We start from the raw sequence: 22716 nt of genomic DNA on the forward strand, positions 1-22716 counted from the left end.
CAGGGAGGGGGAGATGGGAAGGTGGGGTAACATTAATATATCCCTACCCATTGTAATTCTGTGTTATGTTAACGCTTCCAAAAAGCATTTCAAAAGTATTCACAACAAAGCTTAGGACTCCACATCAATAAATTAAAATGTTTTGCCTTATTCAAGTAGTTACAGCAGTGTATTTTATAAACATCTGGTGCAGTGACTAAGGGAAAGGGTACATAAACTGCACTCACAAATACTGCACACTGGAAAGATAAACTGAAAAATTATAAAATCCCCCCGTATGTACATTATTTCTCAGATTCGTTTTATTGCTCTGTTTCCACAGCTTAATTTTGGACTACTGTTATAATGTGGAATTATTTTTCCTGCTCGTATTTTGTTCTCCTCATACCAAATTACAAACAATTAAAACAGCATCCTTAAAATATTTCACTACTCTTAGCAAAGACTTTTAGTGCTACCACATTATCTATGGATATTTCTGAGTTGTTAAAAAATGCTTATATGTAACTATATGTACAGATACACAGATGTGTATATAGAGAACTATCAAGTAAAAAACTACTTTCTTAATATCAAGGATTGAAAAAACAGAATTTAAAATGACCTCACCTAAGTTTACTTCTTAGTATATTAAATCTAACCTTAAGTATTTTCTTTACAGGCATGCCCACACACACAATCAATTCAATTACTGAGCTGCAGGCCCAGACAGACTTACTGTAGCAATATTCTTCAAAATAGCATCTACCTGCTACAAGGCAAGCTCTCCAGAATAGCATAACTAAACATGAGGAAATTCTCAGAGTCTCCTAAGGTTATCTATAAAATAATGAGGAGTTTCAAAATAAAATTTTATATACATATTTTATATACATATTTTTGGGTTTAGATATGTATATAGTTATAAAAGAAGGAAACAAAAGTTCAGATTCAAGAAACAAGTGGCATTTTAAAAAATCTGTCCAATAATTTGCTCTCAAGGACAATAAAGAAGTAATATAAATGAAATATTAAATAGCTTTCAGGTTCTTTCACAAATTACCATTAGATTCATGACATAACTGGAAACCAAGCTACTCATTTTAACAAACACTAACAAGGCAAACTGCTAGAGTAAGTTTTATTTAACTTCTCCAAAGACGTAAAGTGTTTCACCAAGTAAGTAAATAATCCTTCAATAATGACTACATAAAATGATAAAAATATTTATTTTCCCCATGCCTCATTTTCTACTCATTCCCAAATGAAAGAAAAATCATCTTGTAAAGTTAGAGTCAACTTACAAATTAATATTTTAATAATAAAGTTACAGAGCTAAGAGGTAATTTAAGTCTACTTTCTTGATAGCCTGTATCAGCAGGGAAGGTAGGGAGAGTAGAGAGACATTTAATAAATCAGTATTCTTTCTTAGTTTATCTAAATAACAACCTCTAAAAATACATATTTAAACTTTGATAAAGAACTGACTTTAGGGCTTCCCTGGTGGCGCAGTGGTTGAGAGTCGGCCTGCGGATGCAGGGGACACGGGTTCGTGTCCCGGTTTGGGAGGATTCCACATGCCGCGGAGCGGCTGGGCCCGTGAGCCATGGCCGCTGAGCCTGCGCGTCTGGAGTCTGTGCTCCGCAATGGGAGAGGCCACAACGGTGAGAGGCCCGCGTACCGCAAAAAAAAAAAAAAAAAAAAAAAAAAAAAGAATTGACTTTAAAGCTTCAGTAAGACTTCATCTTTAAACTGTTGACGAAGTATTTTAACTACTTTAACACTTAGGTAATACTTCATTTAACTTGATGTAAATCTAGAAAAGGTAACAAATGATAAATTAAGCCCTACATTCTGCGATCTTCAGCAATTCACCTAATTTCCTCAGTATGATTAAGTGTAAATTGCCTTGGAGTTTTATTATAAGGGAAAGCTGGTAGTTCATCTAAGTAAGGTCTTTAATCAAAGAAGCATGCATGCATGCATGCTTATGTATTTATATAATCCACAAAAAAATTCCTCCATGAAAGTTGCTTCACCACCTTTTTATCTACTAGGGTGCTGTTGTTTGTATTTATTTATTTTTTTGAGGTAATTCGGCATTTATTTATTGAAAGTAAGTTGAAATCTATTCTATCGTATATTATTACAACAAGTGCTGTTCTTCACTGAGGCAATCTATCATTGATTTTCTAACTATGTTTTCTACATATGCAATTCAAGATTTGAAAATTAAAATAATATTTACCTTACAAAGAATTCACATATCTATTAACAGCTACTGCAACTGGCTGTTACCATATTACAGGTACAGTTGCATATGTTACTTCAATTGTTACAGCAAATTCCATGAGAGACCATGACCATCATCATCTCCATTTTCAGATAAACAAATTAAGCAAGAGAAGCAGAGCAAGTTGTCTATGGTAAAACAACTAAAAATTTCTCTTAAGCTTATGTTGTAGAGTGTTGTTGTTTTTAAACCAATCAGTACTTCATCAACAGTTTTCCACTTGTATAAAATTTTATTATTGAAATACTAAAGTAAAAGCCATGAAGGCAAATCACTGAGCTAAGGCAATACTATATGCTACAATCTTACTTGTTTACAAGTTAAGGATACTTGCTATACAATACACACATAACAGCACTCTCTTTATTATGCTGGTGTGAGGTTAACATAATTTCCACTCATGTTTTTATAATGTTGAAAAAGGTCATGGGAGGCAGGAAAGAGAAGCGTAAATATTATGATAGATATAAGTTCTAATATATAGATATATATACATGCACACACAGATGCGATAGGTAGACAGATATATTTATGAGTTCATAAATGTTATTCTGAAATTACACCTGGGGGAGTTTTCCTCTTATGTTTTACTCTATGCATTGAGCAACCATAGGTCATAGATGGTACACCTAGGTGTAAGAATTTCAACTAAGACTAGCAATGGTCTTTATCTTCACAGAGTTTGTGTTTAAAATAAGGGAGACAAAACAGTAAGATTAATTTTTAAAATAACTATAAAAGTATATTGCTATTCATCAATAAAAAGGAATAAACTATTGATACATGCTATAACATGGAACCTCAAAATCATTATGCTAAGTGAAAGAAACCAGAAGCAAAGTGAGCCTATCTATATGAAGTGTCCAGAAAGGTACAGAGATAGAAAGCAAGTTAACGGTTGCCTAGGACTGGGGATGGCAATGAGGACTGACTGCAAACAGAATGGAGATCTTTTTGTATGGTGTTGTTTGCTCATGGCCATAAAAATGAAATTCACTCTTCGTGGTTGAATCAGTTACCATCAATCATACAAATGTCAGCATATGAAGTCTTGCTGATATCTTTTGTTAACTATGATCTCCTCATCCATTTGGTTTGACATTAAAAATTATCTTTTTAAATCATCATTTTAATTGTAACTTGGGAGCAAATATAAACACATGTGCTGTACCGTCTGAATCCTTCTTAAAATTTGACAAAAACCATAACCATGAATGAGATCAGAGGTCAGCAAACTATGGCCTGTGGGCCAGCTGACTTCTGTAAAATCAAGTTTTATTGCTACACATTCATTTCCACATTGTCTATGGCTGTTTTCATGCTATAAGGCACAACTGAGTAGTTGTGACAGAGACTACCTGTCATGCAAAGCCTAAATTTTACACTATCCAGTGCCTTAAGGAAAAATCCAACTCTTAAACTAGATTAATGGTGGACATACAAAAAGGATACTGGAAATAAAGGACTAATAGCATAATACTCTGAAATAGGAAAAGAAACTAAAGTACACTACAATGTCTTTATTTAATACTTAATCTTTCAAGAACTCAATTTTTCAAAGTAATGGTACTAGTATGTAAACAGTCCAGCATCAAATGCAGTAATATTTACACGACCAATTTAAGAAATTTCAAGATGAACTTAGTATAGAAGATAAAAGATCATGATATTCAAAGCAACTCAACAATTATTTCTGATAAGAAAAACGGCCTACAAGAAAAAAAATACTCAAAAAGACTGTCAATTCCACTCTTAGGTATATATCTAAGAGAAATGAAAACATGATGTCCACACAAAAACATATATATGAATGTACATAGCAGCATTATTTGTAACACCAAAAAACAGAAAGAACCTAAATGTCCATCAAGTGACAGATGGATAAATAAAATGTGGTCCATCCATGCAATGGGATACTTTTCAGTAACAAAGAGAAATGAAGTACTGATACATACCACAACATGGATGAACCTTGAGAGCATGCTAAGTGAAAGAAACGAGTCACAAACTATCAGATATTATGATTCCATTAATATGAATAGTCTAGAATAAGCAATCTATAGACAGAAAGTAGATTAATCGTTGCCTAGGGCTGGGAGGAATACGGGGAATTTGGGAGCTAAGAGATGCAGAGTTTCTTCCGGAGGACATGAAAATGTTCTACAATTGACTGTGGTGGTAGATGCACAACCCCATGAATATACTAAAGCTACTGAACTGTATCCTTTAAATGAGTAAATTAGATGTGAATTAAATCTCAGTAAAGCTGTTTTTAAAAAAAGGGACTATCAGTATCTGGTTAAATAGCTGCTTTAAGGCACTAAATACATGTTTAAGTGCCATGTAATTTATAGATATTATTTATCTTGCTTGTTCATATTTTTCTTTCAGCTCTTAGGTACTACTAAAACTACTCTAACCTATTCTTAATCACAACCAAACTCTCCTCAAATTTCAAAGAGGAAGTTACTAGTACAGCTACCAATTAGATTATTATCCTAGGAATACTCCCCAACTAAGCCACCTGATATTTGTTTTGCTGATTCTAAGACTCATAAAATTGGGCTTCAAGCTTCACATTGATGAGCAACAGCCAGGAATGCCCACAAAGAAGTGGCATTCCTGAACAGTGTATGATACTGCGAGCTGGTAACTGGCAAAATATGTGATTTGTTTAAAAGCCTTTTGGAACAGGAGAAAGCATGACCAGTGCCACTTCCAAGTTTCCACATCTATAAAATAGAGGCGATGCAACACCACACTTAGGGTATTTTGTAAAGCAGAAACGATAATCATATGAAAGACATCATAGAATTTAGTAAATAAGAGCTGCAATGTTATTATTTAGATGGCCATGCCCCTGAAGAATGCAGGCAATACAAATTTTACAGAACAAAAGGGTCAACCTCTGTGGTTCACAAACAGAGGTATTATAATACCTTTGAACTCTTTTTATTCTTAATTTTGTATTAAAAAATTTCACTAGCTGGAGATGGGAGTGAAATTAGTCTCTCAGTGGAAAGAGAGAGTGTTCTTCATGACTTTAGAGCCTTATGTGGTTTAAAAGTAGCAACAGGTTCAATTATTCAAAGATCAAATCTATTGTGGAAATAGGACAATTAATAACATATTCAGCAGAACTTCAATATACTGGACTAGATATAGCAATGCTTAGCATTTATATGCATTCGAGCTTTCAAACAATTTCACAATAAATATATAAACATGAACTTAGTATAACATAATTTTATTTAAGTCTACTACACTTCAGCTTCATTTAAAGGAAAATTTAAAAGCTATATAAGTATCTCAAATATACAGCATATTATACTTCCAAAAGAAAACTGACACTTGTAGAAATAAAAATACTATGATTAATGTATAAATAAGGAGAATAATTTAAAGTGATAATAATAAAAGTTCAAATGAGAGGCAAACTACTTTAACTTCTAACATATTCCTTTATAAGCTAAAACTCATTATACTTCTTCATTAAAATCCAAGCACTAGGACAAGTGACTTGTTCCTCTAGTGAATTAAATGTTATTTTATGAATTTTATATTCATTCTATTAAGTACTGATAAATTATTAATAATACGTACGTTTAACATTTATCTTACAAAATGCACTAGGGATATATTACACACACACACACACAGACACACACACACACACACACACACACACCCTTTAAGAACCTGACACCATTTATTCTACCTGTAGGAAAAAAAAAAATCACAACTTATGGTAGAGTTTCATATAAATCCTAATCTGATTTCAAATATTTTTAAATCCTGATACCAGTATGTATATGGCAAATGCACCCAATATATTTCTGTAAGGCTTAAAAGTATATTAAAATTATGAATGAAGAAACAAAAAGACTGAGATTAACAAGGAAACTATATTATTACACAGTAAATCAGAATTGAGGATAAAGAATCCTACCAACCCAAACATCCTCAAATATTCATGTAGAGATTGTAGCAAATACTCTGCCTAATGATTAAAAATTGGGCAACATCTAAATAGCCCTCCTTGTTTTTGAGGAGACCTATTGCAGGTCACATATTGGAAGAAGAAAATTCACCTCAGGCTCTCTGTTAGGTGTTGCTCCACGGATCCTTATATAGCGGTATAGAAATTATACATGATTTAAACATGACATTATTTAATAAATGATTTTGAAACAAGGCAGTTACCAACAAAAAGTGAGATCACTGCACACTACATAAAAAACAAAATTCCAGGCAATATATGCAGTTTTAAAAAATATATAATAATAATTTTAAGGAAATATAGGGTAATAGTTTTCAGATCTTCTAATAGGTAAGCCTTTCCAAACAAACAAATTATGACTCCACAAGCATTTTAAAGATTTAAATTTCAAAAACTGCCAGCACAAAACTAAAATGCTGCAAAAAGCATCTGTAACATAATGACAAAAAAGAGATTATCATTTATATATAAGAAGCTGCCAGAAACCACTGCAAAAGGACGAACAAACAAACTGAAAAATAAGGAAGAGAATATACTTGGATTTTCTTAATTGATGATATGTAAAGTTGGGAGGGAAATTAATACACTGAAGTAGAAGAAAATCCTAACAATGCAGATGGAAATCAAAGTAACTTGTAACTCGAAAGTAATTTTTGTGAACCTGAATATTACCAGAATCCATTTGACCTGAGAAGTAATGTAACAAAGCATTCCACTGATAGCCACTTGAGATATATTTGTAATAATTCTGAACACATAATCTTTCAAAGACAAATTGCCAACTACATGACAGCTATAGCATATAAATAAAGCTGATTGCATATATAACCAATACAATCTGAACAAGCCAGTTTTACCACATATGGAAACCATAAAACATAGAATTAAAAAAAAATTCAAGAATATAAACAAAATGTACACCACAAAAGTATCACAGGTCCTTAATAACGATCCCTAAAAAAAGACTGCTACAAGTGCATAAAATTATGCATCAATATATTGTTGACATTCTATTGCTTAAAATTATATTTAAGTCAACTGCTTCAGCACTAGTTCACATTTTCATTATAAATCTGACAACTTTTGTTGCTATTTTCAAACTCTGGAATGTTGGCCTCTTCTTCCTCATCTATCAAAATCCAATTTACCCTTTAAAGTTCAGCTAAAATGCTACATCTCTTAGAAGCTTTTCCCCTGTTAGCATTAATCTCTCCATTCCCACTCGGAAAGCACTTTGCTTATTCCTTTAGTCACAGCATAAGACTGTGCCTTCTATTAGCTAGCTGATTACATTTGGGTCTCCCTCACTTGTAAACTCTCTGAGAGTTATTTTATCTATGGACAACAACCTATGAGTCTATAGAAAACTACTAAGTACAGTACAGTGCTACACAAGGCTAGCAAACATATTTTTTAATTTAATGAATAAAAGAATATAACACGAGTTTCAAGAAAAAATGGGAAAACAGTACTGATTTTATGATTCATGAAAATAATTCAAATTAAAAAACTCATGAAAAATAAGGGTAACATCCTAAATAAACAGGCTAATAATTTTTAGAGGAAAAGGTCATGAGAGACAGATTCTTAGGATATGGACAGGAAGCCAAATAGAAGCCTCAAGCTTCATCAAAGAAGTCATTCTTGAATATAAGAAAGCAAGCCACACAAAGGTTCAGTGACAGGGGAAGAAAGATCTTTCTTCACCTTCTTTCTCCAAGTGGAAACCTACTTCCTACTGGCACGGACAGAATAGCTGGAAAACAGTGCTGAAGAGAGGCTTAGCTCACCTTTCCAAATCCTTAAAGAGATAAGTGATGACTAGCTGTGCCCTGGATGCCCTCCATTCCTGAAAGCAAGACAGCCAAGCACTTGAAGATTCTTACCTCACTCAACTAGATATTATCATTTTTTAGCCCTTGCGAAATGGAAAACTCTGTGCCTGCCCACAACCTGCATCTTATATAAAAGGTAAATCCGTCATTCAACTTTAAAACACACATTCAAAAAGCATGGTACATTTTACAACGAAGATTCTGCTTTACATAGTCAACAATAAAATGGACAAGTAGAGTTTTACAAATTGGGGAAAGACTAAAACCAAAGTGAAATCATGAATAATTATAATCATTGATTTATAATGGTTATCTGCTTAACTACAGACTTTAATTTCTTGAGGGTGGAAACAATCACATAAATCTTTGAATGTCTCATGTCTATAAAATATAACACCTGGCACACAGAAAGTTCTCAATAAATGTTTGCTGAATAAATGAACAAATGAGCAAACTGAAAAGCAAAACTGTGCATTCATTTATTTTGTTTTAAATGCCATACATTAAGCCAAAATGTATGTTGTAGTTTTGACATTAACTGAATAGTCAAGTAAGTGAGTATGAACATACCACAGATCAGGATTTTGCAATCTGAGGCTCAGAGGCAGCAGGGAATGAACTCTGATATTGCATATTTAAGTGCTTAAGCATGCATGTGAATTTTTCTAGGACAGGCTCTATAACTGTCATCACATTTTCATAAAGGTGTAGGACTACAAAAGGGTTAAAAATTCTAAAGATGCGTTATCAATTTTAAAAAATAAAAAATATAAGTAAATATTACATACAATTTTATGTTGTACTAGAAGTTTTAATCTCCCTTTGATGAATCAGAAAGGCTCCTGGATCTTATGGAATACCCATGAGTCATTAATCATTCAGTAATTAATAAATTCTTTTTCAACCATGTTACTGTGGAATATGTGGGAGTTAATTATTATACTTTAAGAAATTAAAAGACACTAACTACATAATAATTAATAGGCAACCAATATTACTCAGGCAAAACAAAAATATTCAAACGATTATGCTACATAACATTAATGCATAAATGGCAAGTCATTCTCATAAGTGAAAATAGTACTTTTACAGAGCCAAAATTAGCAATCCAGAGTTAGCTGGAATGTTTAACAGAACAGGAAAAGAAAAAATCCTAGGGCTCTATATCCTATCACTCTATCCTAAGAACTAAAAGTAAGTGAAACAGATAGGAGCTCTTAGAAATCCAATGTTTTGGATACAATTTTAGTAATTTGATGATAATGCTCAGTAAGTAGCTAAAACAGGTGTCCTTTTTCTAAGAAACTGAATAGCATAAGTCTGCTTGTAGAAACACTGTAACATCCAAAACTGTTCAGTTTAACCAAGCTGCTTTTCTAATATTGAGAATTTTTGATGGGAGGAGGTGTGAAAATAGTTTAGCAACATAGAGCATTCCTGAGGAAAGCTAGGGAGCCACAGGTGATGTGCCACATTGTGTGGCATGAAAAGGCTGAGACCTCTAGGGTCTCAAAGTTGGACAGAGAAGAAAATAAAAAAAGAAGTGAACAGTAAAAACTGATGCTATGAATACTCTGACTATTGTCTCCCTTCCTCTGGACTCAAATATTAGGAAGAATAAGCACAAACAGTGTTCCCTCTACTCTTCGCATTTGCTCAGAGTGAGCAGGCATTATGATATTAACCAAGCAAGCAGGACCACATACTATTAACAGGTCTGGATGGATATGTTTTATGGCCTGCCTCTACTTACCTTATTTAGCAAGAACAGACAATAAGAACAGAGTAAAGGTGTCTCAAGTTTCAAAAAAAAATTAAGATACTCCTTAAAATCTGAGACAAAGCTAAAATTAAACTCCTTTATACATGTTATCTAAGAAAAATGCCCAATGTTATCTGTGCAGGGCAAAACACTGCATACGTAGCTCTACCTACCCAGCTCTTCAAAGCAAAAGTAACTGTGCGAGAGAAGGAGAAGTAACTGCTTTCAGAGAAGTAACTGCTTTCAGAGAAGATAACTGCTATAAAATCTCAAAATCCCAAGAATGTGGCAATAACCTTGTCTTCCTATATGAAAGAGGCCACATTATGTACCCCTGCTGAGTCATGATCAAAATCAATTTTGATGATACGATGATCTTTTAATATATGCTGTTTCCATAATCCTTGAGATTCTCAGTTTTCATGATGAATCTTATCACAGATGAATAAGAATGTGAGCATCGACAGTCCTTTTAAAAACAGGACTGATAGACTTCTGTAAGAATAAAAGCTACAACTCCTCGAAGACTGAAGATAAAGCTTGGGAAATAAAGCATTTGCTACAGAAATAAGATAGCAGTATGCTACAGGTCATGTATAATCATTATTACAGAGGATGAGAGGAAAGTCAAGAAAAATTTTAGTCAAGAAGGATGCTAAATTGCGCCAAATTGCTTCTACTGCATTGAATTTAACATTTATAAAATGAATTTTAATGAAAAAGTCTAGCTAATGATATGTAAGAGAATCAACTTTTTTCCATCTATCTAAATTTGAGTTGCATAAAGGTAATTTTCCTACACATAACTATTATGTACATCAAGATGTAATATTTAGGTTGTGGCCCTGTATTTGTGAAATAATGTTGCTTTATATAGTACAAAAAAGGCTCAGCTGTGGATTACTCCTGTACATTTATTTTAGTACTTCTCAGTGGTAATACTAATGAAGTTGATTCTTTCCTGAACACGAAAATCAGTGCTATTTGTCTGACTCTCCTGCAGCATGTTGAAGGATAAATTCTATCAACAGAAAAAAATGTTAAGTGTAACTAAAATTATAAGACAGATAGTTTTAAAATGTTACCATCTTGGTAGTAGTAAAGACATCTCGCTGTATCTTCAGACAAATTTTAGAGTTTTAATGAATATATTCAGAAAAAATTGATGACATTCATTTTAATTTAGTATCTCAGAAGAAACAGAGAAACACATTATCTTTATAATAAAAGTTGGCTTATTACTACTCATGAATGTTTTTATTAAAGGACTGGATCTAACTATAAATATACCTAAGAGATACAGGATACATAGAATATATAATAAATACTACAGTTTCCCAATGTTTTCATTATATACACATGATTTAATAACATTGTCAGAAGAAAATGATTATGCTATCTAATAACAAACTAAAATTGAGTCATCATAGCTGTTTTAAAAACAGCTATCATTTTATTCTGTAATACTTTCATTTCATGATATTTTTGAAAATAATGTATTTGCTGATTTACTAAAAACTTTCAATGATAAGCATTTGAACCATACCAAGTGCAAAAAGGTTTTAAAATTATATCTTCTACCAAGTTAGATGAACATTATTACCAGTATTGTAGCTTATTCCTGAATTTGGCAGGCCTATTAAAGCTAGCCAGATAACACTGGCAACTGGAAGAAGACTGCAGTGATTACACTCTACAGGGAATTCACAGAATGGGCAATGTAAAATTCAGGGAAAAAAATTTGATGATGAGAAGAAACTACTAAGGTGAAAGTATGCATATGTATGTTGAATGGCATGATGGGGTGTGGAAAGTAGACCGCAAGAGTAAAGCTGAATGAAAATATTTGAGAAATTCAAACAAAATTTCTCTGCTTCAACCTTAATGTTTAATTCTTCCCCTCCTACTGAAACAACAGAAATCAGGGTTTTCAATAAAACATCCTTCTGTGGTCTTCAGACTTAGCTACCACCTATTTCAAACTTCTCATCTCTAGATTCAATAGTCTTCACATAGTCACTTGCACATAAACTAAGTCTTTACACATTATCAAAATATTCTGTCAACTATACTCCAACAAAAGTTAAAAATAAATGAATAAAATAACGGAAGCAAATATGGTAAAATCTGCCCAGTAAATATAATATAGGGGTCATTTAATTATTTTCTGTATGTTTGATATATTTCATAATGTAAAAAAAATCAAATAATGCTCAAAATAAAATTTTAAAACACACTAAAAAAAAAATGCTGACCACATGAAAATGAGACTTCCCCCCCATCCACCCCACCAAAGAGTAAACTTAGAGCTCATGCCACAATAAAATTTGCATATGTATAATTTAATAAATTAAATCTTTTAAAAATATTAACTCACTGAGAACATCTTTGTGTTCGCAGCATGAGCCACAGCAGCTGGCAGACATACAGTCGATAAAGACAGTATTTCATCAACACCACCACTGTTTCACATTTTTAACATCTCTACAATATGGTTATATCTTACAATTGACAGTGAAGCATAGCTTTTCTTAATGATACATAAAATAATGATGCCTCTTACAAATGTTGCTGTTTCAAATTAGACTAAACAGAGCAATAAACGTTAAATTTCGTTGAACTAAATTAAACCAAGGTGAAAGTGCCTGTCTGTTAATTACATTAACTCTCAGAAAGCTGAAATCCACGTTTTTTTGATTCATTCTTTTACATGTTAGTCTGTTTAAAAGCTTACATTTTTATATAGAATAGGTTATATCTCCTTAATTCTCTTTAAAAACAACCCAAGTACTATGCCTTTTGACTGGGATGTTTAATCCTTTTACATTTAAAGTAACTACTGATAGGGAAGAACTTACTCTTGCCATTTTGTTCTTTTCTGTCTGTCTTGTAGCTCTTTTGTCCCTTGTTTCCTCTCTTATGGTCTTCCTTTGTGTTTCACTGATTTTTTTTGTCATGACCTACTCTGATTCCTTTCTCATTTTCTTTTGTGTATCTTCCATAAGTATTTTCTTTTTGGTTACCACAAAATTTACATAAAACACCTTACAGTTATAACTATCTTAAACTGATAAAAAATAAATTTCTATCATATACAAAAGCTCTACACTTTTACTCCCCTCCCCCAATACATACTTTATGTTACCTAGTCACAATTTACATCTTTTTATGTTGTAACCACTAACACATGTTTACAGGTAGCTCTTTTTTATACTTTTGTCTTTTAACTTCTATGCAAGAATTAAAATGATTTACATAACAGCATTACATATTCTGTACGTGTCTATATATTTACCTTTTCTAGCTTATTCTATACTTTCATAGGCTATTTTATACTTTCATATGCTGTCATGTTGCTGCTTAGCATTCTTTTCTTCATTTATTCTCTACAACTTACTTATTTTATAAGTAAAAATGGCCAAAAAATTTGCATCAGTATTTTTTGACAATTATAAATCACAATTAAGTTTCTAAGACTTAGAGTACTGAAGGAGCTGTGTTCCTGAACCAATAAAACAGTTCCAGTCCATTAAAATCTTGACCAATTTTAATAATACCTACCTGTTCCTTTGCTCAGATATGGAGGCTTAAAGAACTTCACAACACCATAGACATTGACAATCATGCCACTCTTAAGTTGATTCAGGGGTGTATATACATAATGTGTGGCTGGAACCTAAAGAAAGACAGTGAATATAAGTATTAAGATTTTAGAATCATGTTATGATCAAATTTGTAAGTTAGCAAACTGATCTGCATTTTTTCCTTCTAAGTGTCTAAAAAGAGACTGTAGCCTGAAAAAAGGAGAAATGCACAGCTTATAAAGGTTGCTATATAAACCATCTAGTTTTTCATATAAATAATTTTGATTATAAATGGTGTAATTTGTACACAGCTCTAAAAAATGCAGTTTAAGAGACTTTTGTTCTGGTTTTTAACCTTAACTAATATCACTTCAAAACTTGTGGCATATATTTATTTTTTTTCCTATACTGCTATGAAGATTTTAATAAGGCCTAAATAAAGCCAGATTTTGATTATAAATGATATAAAGACATTAAACATGGTAATAAAAGAAAAAATTTTTTTCTGAAATAACTGTACAGAAGTTTGGAACGAAAAGGGGAAGTGATTTCACAAGAACGTCTGATGTTAGTCAAACAATCCTGAAAAGGGTTCAGACATCTGGCCCCATCACCCACCCACTTCACTCCCAACTGGAAATAAGGTTACCTATCACATTAAGAGTTAAAATTTTAAAAATCAAATCAAAATGAATTGTTTTTTTCAAGGAAGCTGATCCCTCAGGCCAAACACAAGGGCAGGGCTTACTTAGAAATCTCATCAAACCATGATATTAAAAAAAAGTAATGAAAGAAAAACAATGGTCAGCATATGGGACAGAACAGAGACAATAGGTACTCAGCTGACAAACTAACTGGATCCAATATATTATCTTAACAAATATCTCCCTAATGTGGAGATGAATGGGAAGGCCAGCACAGCTCAATGACCCTAACCATTATGGTTTTCCAAGTAATGTACTTGTTAATTCACAACCAGCAATCAACATCTTGATTGTAATTTGGCTCTCAATGTAAATAAGCCAGTATGTGTGTGCAGAGCAGCTACGTTATATTCTAATAGTTCAGAATACCTGAGCTTCCTGAAAAACCGTTTTTGCCAAGTTCAGAGGCTCTCTCATTTACTTCTGCCTTACTACAAGTGCATGGATGTATCAAATATTTGAAGCTGACCTATCTATAACAATTTTGAAAAACACTAATATCAGAGTTAATTCATATTTTTTAAAAAGTACATCAATACTTTTATTGGTTACAGTTACCCTAAATAACAAATTTAAGTTATACAATTATGGTAGTATTCAGAATTTAAAACCTGTATTCCGTAGTCACTGTCAACTAGAAGCAAAGTCCTTGAACTCTGTCCAATAGAAACTAAAGGTAGAACATAAAATTTATTTTAAGGAGCCCATGGGTCGCAACTAAGGAGCCCATGTGCCACAACTAAGGAACCCGCCTGTGCAACTAAGGAGCCCATTTGCCATAACTAAACTTTATCAACATATTACCTTCTTTCCAGTTTCACTCAGCTACAAGTAGCTCACCTTTAAAAATGGGAACCTTCCCATTGCTATGAGATGACAAAATTTTATAAAATATTGAAAATATGATTTAAAAGAAAAAGCAAAATATATCAAAAGTGTAATAAAATTCTCTACTTAAAATTACATAATTTGTCAAATCACAATTCAGCACATAACAATCTGTTTAAATATAAGCTGATGAAAAGCAAAAGAAATGAATTTGCCTAAGATTTAAAAGGAGTAAAAATCCCAGTGTCTTCACACAATAAAACTTCTTTTCCATTTTAATTTTCTTGTGTACGTAACTTCTGCAAAATGCCAGCAAATATTCCAGACAACAGATGAACCAGGTATTAATTACCAGGGAAATATATAACTCAAATGTAATATCATTATATATCAAAAAAGTAGAGATTATGTTTTCCCACTGTATTGATACTATTTCAAAATCAGTCTATAAAGTGGGTCAAATACATATATGTATGTGTGTGGGGGGTGTACATTTTTAAATTAAAATTAATACCATCTTACCAAAGACATTGATTCTGTAGAAAAATCTCTTACGGATTTAACATAAACCTGAAAAAAAAAGAGAGGACTTATTTGTATACAAACATGTCCAATGTGATTACAGACCTTTAATTGTAGTAAAACTACACACTTTATAATATTCCAGTTCACAGAATGGCATAAAGTTATAGCTTACAAATTAAGAGTCGCAGGTACAAAGTTGTCTAAGCTAAGCTTCAGTTTAATTCACCAATTTTAATATCACAGAACCACACCTGGCCCATAAAATGCCCTGTTCAGACAAAAAAATAAAACAAAACAGGCAGATGTTGGTCTGCAGGCACATAGCTTGACCCAACTCTACTTCTCCACCTGACAGCCTTGACCAAACAGGCAGTCTCCAAAAGTGTATGTGTGTTTGTGTGGGGAGGGGGCGGGGGGTGGTGAAGTGAGAGGGAGAGGATGAAGACCTTCATAAAGAATGAAATAGGAGGAAATCAGTTTTACCTAAAAAGGGGCATCTGATCAATTTAAGATAAAATCAAGCGGACCACCAAAAGAGGATGACAATATAACTGCAAAGAATATATTGATCAGGTTTAGAGTGTCTGTGAAGCTTTAAGAATTTCAGTAACAAATAACTATCTTTAAGGGATCCTTCTCTGCTACCTGGAATCATTCTAAATATAAAGCCAAGAAAAGGATTTTTATTTTTTAAACTTAAAATATTTAATTACAATAATTCAGTCAGACTAAGTAGTTTATCTGCAGATACACAGAAATACTACTTCTATTCCATTACTTTAGCTCATTAAAACTACAATTAGAGACTAAAAAGTTGCATACTTACATAAACAGTTGATTTGAAGTCCTCAGATGCTTTCAAAAATAAGCAAAGTTTACCATCTCTGCTTGTAGATGAAGATGCTGACAAAATAACAAATCCGGCCACTGCAATGGTGTCCTATATAGAAAAAAGTAATTTAAAAATCATCAAAATACCATAATTCTGAATGCCATATAGATTCTTATTTTTATTACTATGTAAAAACAGGACTCATTTCTATAAAATGAAAAGCTGGTTAGCCTAAACTTGTTTAATGCTTTCTGAATATAAGATTGAGACTACCACCTCCTACAAAAGGGTATCAGCAATGTAGCCATAGATAAATACAGTGCTCCTCTTAATGGACCAGGAAAACACTACCTAAATCACTTAGAAATTTTTATTTATCTAGTAGGGCTTCAAAAATCAATGTTTATCTCAATTTATGTGAATAAGTGTGCATGAATAAACACAACGAAGAGATAGTAATGAGCCAACAGTATTAAGAATGGAAATTAAATGAAACTAAATCTCTGAGAGACTACATTGAGAAAGGCATGTCATTATTGCAAAAACTCCATATTGTTATAAAACTAACATGAGCATAAAGATCCAGGGTATGAGACATAAATAGGACATTTCCATTTACATACTAATAAGAACAAAGATACTTTCTTTCCACGTAGGTTTATAATAGTAAGAAGAAGCCAATCTCCATGTATTCCTGCCTCTCTCATTCTTTAGTTAAATCTCTTTTCTTATTTTCCAAATACTGGAACATCCACACTTAGTGAGTCTTGTCTTGCTGTATTTTATATATATATATACACACATACACACACACACAGACATACACACACACATATTATTATCTTACTCCTCTAATTTTAACACCAAAACCTTAAGATAAACAGAAATTCCTGGGCTTTAGGCAGCTTCCTTCAATAATCTTCATTTCTACCAAATGGAACTCCTCTGCATTACTGATTTTTATTTTGCACATATGAGTGTGGTGTCAACCCCCAGGAGTCTCTATTTAGGTCCATTAATTAGGCTGTAAGCACCTTGAAGACAAGGGTCATGTCTTATTCTGCTTTGTATTTACAGGGCTTGGCACAAAGTAGGCCCTCCATAAACTATCTGTGAATCAAAGGAAGGATCATAAATGGCCTTTCTAAGATCTCTGGCCCTATCCAGATATTTTAGCTCTGCAAATTTCTGCATTTTATTTTCTTCAGGTGAGACTGCAAACATAATTGTGTCTGTGCTGTTAATGCTAATTAAACACAATGCTTCACAGTTAAGTGGGAGAAAATTTTCCTTCCCACTGAAGATTTTCTATGTTTGTACCACGGTTTAGGCAGTTTTAAAGGGGAATAAAATAAAGAGCAAGAGTGCTTCTGGAATAAATTACTATTATAACTGAAAAATATGCAGTTTTTCCAATTTACCTTTGAACAGTATATTCTGATTTAAATGAAAACTTAAGATTTCAGTCAAAGATGTAAAGTTGTTTAATCAAGCTAACACAGGAGAATAAACAGAAGTAGGGAAATCATTGGTCAGTTCTAAATTCTCTTCAAAACACAAAAAATAACATATCTCATTTTATTTTTTATTTTACTTTAAAATGTCTTAAACATAAATATATGGAAAGATATACACTAAATCAAAGTGTTAGGGGAAGAAATGCATATTTTTCAATTTTTCTGTATAAACCAAACTTAAAGAATAAAAGTATTTCTTTTATGATGGAGAAAACATTTTTAAATAAAGAGAATAAATCATTAAAAGCAAGATATCAGTATTCATAACAAAAATTTTTCAAAAGTCTATTCTAACATTAGCAACAAAACTCAGTAAAAGGTTACAACTTTTCCTCTAGCATACAATCGACAAAATGGAAATAAGAACCAAAAATACTTTTTAAGAACCTACATGCCTGTTGACAGACGAATGGATAAAGAAGATGTGGTACATATATACAATGGAATATTAGCCATAAAAAGGAAATTGGGTCACTTGTAGAGATGTGGATGGATCTAGAGACTGTCCTACGGAGTGAATTAAGTCAGAAAGAGAAAAACAAATATCGTATATTAACACATATATGTGGAACCTAGAAAAATGGTACAGATGAACCAGTTTGTAGGGCAGAAATAGAGACACAGATGTAGAGAACAAATGTATGGACACCAAGGGGGGAAAGTGGCAGCGGGGGGCAGTGGTGGTGTGATGAATTGGGAGATTGGGATTGACATATATACATTAATATGTATAAAATAGATAACCAATAAGAACCTGCTGTATAAAAAAAAATAAAATTCAAAACTTCAAAAAAAATAGTTATTAAAAAAATTTTTAAGCTACAAAATAAAGCTATAAAAATAAATGTTCAATTTATTACGTTTGTTTTATTTTTTTAATTTAATTTTACTTTTAATTTTTATTGGAGTATGGTTGATTTACAATGTTAGTTACAGCGTTAGTTTCAGGTGTACAGCAAAGTGAATCAGTTATACATATACATGTATCCACTCTTTTTTAGATTCTTTCCCCATATACATTACAGAGTACTGAGTAGAGTTCCCTGTGCTATATAGTAGGTCCTTATTAGTTATCTATTTTATATATAGTAGTGTGTATATTTCCATCCCAAACTCCCAATTTATCCCTCCCAAATTTATATTTATAAACATGAATTTATATTTAATTTACACATATAAATTGCATTGAAGGCCCTCAGTGATCTCATCCCAAGTTACTTTGCCTGCTTTATCTCCACATACTTCCATTCAATACAAAATAAATCAGATTCTCTTATATACTCAATGTTTTTCCACATATATTTTTTGCATTTTCTGAGTACCTATCTTTTAAAATCTGGGCTGTAAATGCTTCTTCCCTGGGAGGTTTATCTTAGCTTGTACCCCAAAGAAGGAAGAAGGAAAAATAAGTCTTCCTTCCTCTGAACTCTCCTATGCCGCATTTTAATATTTTTCATGTGTGTTATTTATAAACTTTCTTAATGTTTTTACTGCCCTGAAAACTCTGTAAGATCCTTGGGACTAAGAATGTCTTATCCATCTGAATATCCCACACAAGTGACTAGTGGAGGCTTCTGTTCATAATCAGTGGTCAACAAATATTTGTTGAATAAATTAATCAACACTGGTAGAAACTGAAATACAGATCTAAACAAAAGAGAAAAAAAATAAATGGCTTAGGATTCATGTCCCATCAATTTATTAATCATAATGACTTTCAAATTAATTCAAATACACAGAGGATTAGAAACATAAATATATAATAGGCTGTTTTAGCTTGTATAAACACTCATTAGATTGAGTTGAAAATGAGATTTAACACACACTGTTCTAAGTTTCTGAGAAGAGCACAGCATACTGAAGCCATTCAAACAAGAATGGGAATTACACAGTTCAGTGGTGAGACTAAAGTATTCTGATATGTCAGAGTAGGTGCCTATCTCAGTCTGCTGAAAACAGTATTAGAAAACCAGCTTGAGAAGCATAACCCTGCTGCTAAAAATGATAAGGTTTTAATTGCTATCTTTGCATCAAAGTTATAAAAGTGAAAACACATTTGAAATGAAATCTTTGAAATAACTCGGCATACTCAGATATCAGCAAAGCAGTCATTTCCCTTTTGTCACAGTGCCTTAGATAGATTAAGCCCTCATCATTAGACAATTTTCAGTGTAGCCAACAGGAATATTTCTACCGCAAACGAGTTGCAGAGAAAATGAGTGAAATCAATACGGGTCTTTTTAACGTAAGTGTTCTTTAAAAATGAACAATTGAAGGAAAAAAAATCAGACAACTTACTTGCATATAAACAACCATGGTTTTTACATGCTAATATCTCCCAATGAGGAACACAATCAGTGGTGAAATAGGAAGCAAACCAATAGGTAACAAAAATACACAAAACCAGTGTATTAATTTGCTTATTTTTAATGGATAACATACTAAAAATTCTCAAGTCATCACTGAGCAGGAAAAGGGCAAAGAAAATATGAAACAGTTGATAATCCAAAAAGAAAAACTTATCTGACTTTAACAGGCATTAAGTAATTTTTACTATACTGACCTTGCAAATACTGTTAGGTTATCACATCTTAAAACACTGTTAAAGAGTGAAAGGGTACAGGGAAAAACCAGGGACCTGATGTCATTGATAGTGCAGTGACTGACAGAAAATGTTTCTTTAGCATAATAAATGTATTTCATGTGTATTAGCACTTATTGGATCATGTAACACCAAGGACATAATTGGAAGTAATATATGTAATATTAGCATAAAAACCAAAATCTTTAAATGGTCTACAAATCATTTTATGATCTGATGCCCACCCAGCTCACCAGCCGCATTTCGTGTGACTCACTCTGGAACTCTGCCTTACTATAATTCCTTAGCATTCCAGGATCCTCACTCAGGGCCTCTGTATATGCTGTTCTCTCTTACTTATCTACTCTCCCCGTACCCCTATGTTCATTCTTTCGGCTATTTTTCTCATTCTGCTACTCAATCTTCTTAGTACATATCATATCTGGATAAAATAATTAATTACATAATAGTTGTTTAATTCCACTCTTCTCCATTGAAAACTATTCCATGAAAGCAAGGTCCATAACTGTCTTATTCAGTTAAAATGTCTCTGACATGGAGCAGACAAAAAACATTCAGCAAGTGTTTAGACAACTCAATGAATACCTAAATATATGAATATACACACACAAACACACAGACATTACATAAAATATACCTTCATTAAATCTTAACATAAACTATACAACTACTACAAAACTTACTTCATAGAATCTTAGCATTTTAGAATTGTGAAGGACCTTAGAGATCGCATAATCAAACACCTTCATCTTTCAGATAAGAAAATAAGGGCCAGAGAGAATAAATGAGTAGTTTAAGGTCACACACAGCTAATTAGTTGTAGACTAAGACAAGAACCCAGATCTCCTGACTTCTACGGTAGGTACTACTCTATCTCCTCTTTCAGAACTAAATCTTATAGGAATGGGAAAAAACGTATTAACAAATGTCTGTAACTTTGACAGTTTTGTAATAAGACCTTTTTTTAAACTTTTAAAATACTTTGGAAAAGTCTTTCCTATTTTGTATCTACATATTAATGTTAAAACTTTCTTTAAATGAAAGTTAAAACTGAAAAAAATGCCTGAGATGGAGGGAATTTCAATTAGACCATTTGTATTCCCACAAAATGTACCATTAATCTAGCAAAGCAAAGATGTTTTAGGATTGCTGTATTCAAATACAGAGCTAATCTTAAGGAAACAAGTGACAAAGAAGAAAGGTGTAAGAATCGAGCTATAAAAATTCATTCTTTTTTTTTTTACCCTGTGTATGTCCACATTTATTTTTTATTTTTAAAAATTTTTTTAACATCTTTATTAGAGTATAATTGCTTTACAATAGTGTGTTAGTTTCTGTTTTATAACAAAGTGAATCAGTTATACATATACATATGTTCCCATATCTCTTCCCTCTTGCATCTCCCTCCCTCCCACCCTCCCTATCCCACCCCTCTACGTGGTCACAAAGCACCCAGCTGATCTCCCTGTGCTATGCGGCTGCTTCCCACTAGCTATCTGTTTTCCATTTGGTAGTGTATATATGTCCATGCCACTCTCTCACTTTGTCCCAGCTTACCCTTCCCACTCCCCGTATCCTCAAGTCCATTCTCTAGTAGGTCTGCATGTTTATTCCCGTCTTGCCCCTAGGTTCTTCGGACCTTTTTTCTCTTTCTTTTTTTACTTTTATTTATTTATTTATTTTAATCTTTTTTAAATTTAGATTCCATATATATGTGTTAGCATACGGTATTTGTTTTTCTCTTTCTGACTTACTTCACTTTGTATGACAGTCTCTAGGTCCATCCACCTCACAATAAAAATTCATTCTTTTATGCAAAAAGTTTTACCTTTGATTTGCAACAATCTTTAACCTTAATACTATAAACTCTAAAATAAATAGCCTAATTAGACCTCCCAAATGATCAACATTCGTGATTTTAACTGCAGAAAGAATTTAAACTAAATTGTGACCTCAGTCTTCACACCATTATATTTTAAAAGGAGAAACCTTGACTTACCATTACCAACATCCTATTATCTGACAAGTACTAATTAGTTGTATGGTTCTATTTTAATGAATACCTATTTAAAATATATTTCAAAAGCAGAAGACACCTTTCATATCAGTTAGGAAAAATAATAATATCTAATATATCATACATGTTTTATAGATAAATGTACATGTTTTGCTAACTCATTATATTATAAACCTTTTATATTATTTTTCAGGTAAGAATTTAATAAATACAAGAATGTTAAGGAAGGATAAAAACA

The 22716-nt window shown here is 32.4% G+C and overlaps 1 protein-coding gene across 4 annotated transcripts in view; it reads right to left on the reverse strand.

Annotated features, from left to right (window-relative positions):
* POT1 (protection of telomeres 1) overlaps positions 1-22716 on the reverse strand; it is an 81708-nt gene that overhangs the window by 47020 nt on the left and 11972 nt on the right. For all 4 annotated transcript variants that reach the window (XM_082846794.1, XM_082846793.1, XM_082846792.1 and 1 more), the window contains 3 exons: positions 16337-16450; positions 15508-15555; positions 13431-13545 (listed from right to left, as the gene is read on the reverse strand). In XM_082846794.1, the coding sequence (XP_082702920.1) occupies positions 13431-13545; positions 15508-15555; positions 16337-16450 (277 nt within the window). The remainder of the gene's footprint in view (positions 1-13430; positions 13546-15507; positions 15556-16336; positions 16451-22716) is intronic.

Source organism: Leucopleurus acutus (assembly GCF_964270905.1).
Source record: "Leucopleurus acutus genome assembly, chromosome: 9".
In the NCBI taxonomy this organism is placed as follows: Eukaryota; Metazoa; Chordata; class Mammalia; order Artiodactyla; family Delphinidae; genus Leucopleurus; species Leucopleurus acutus.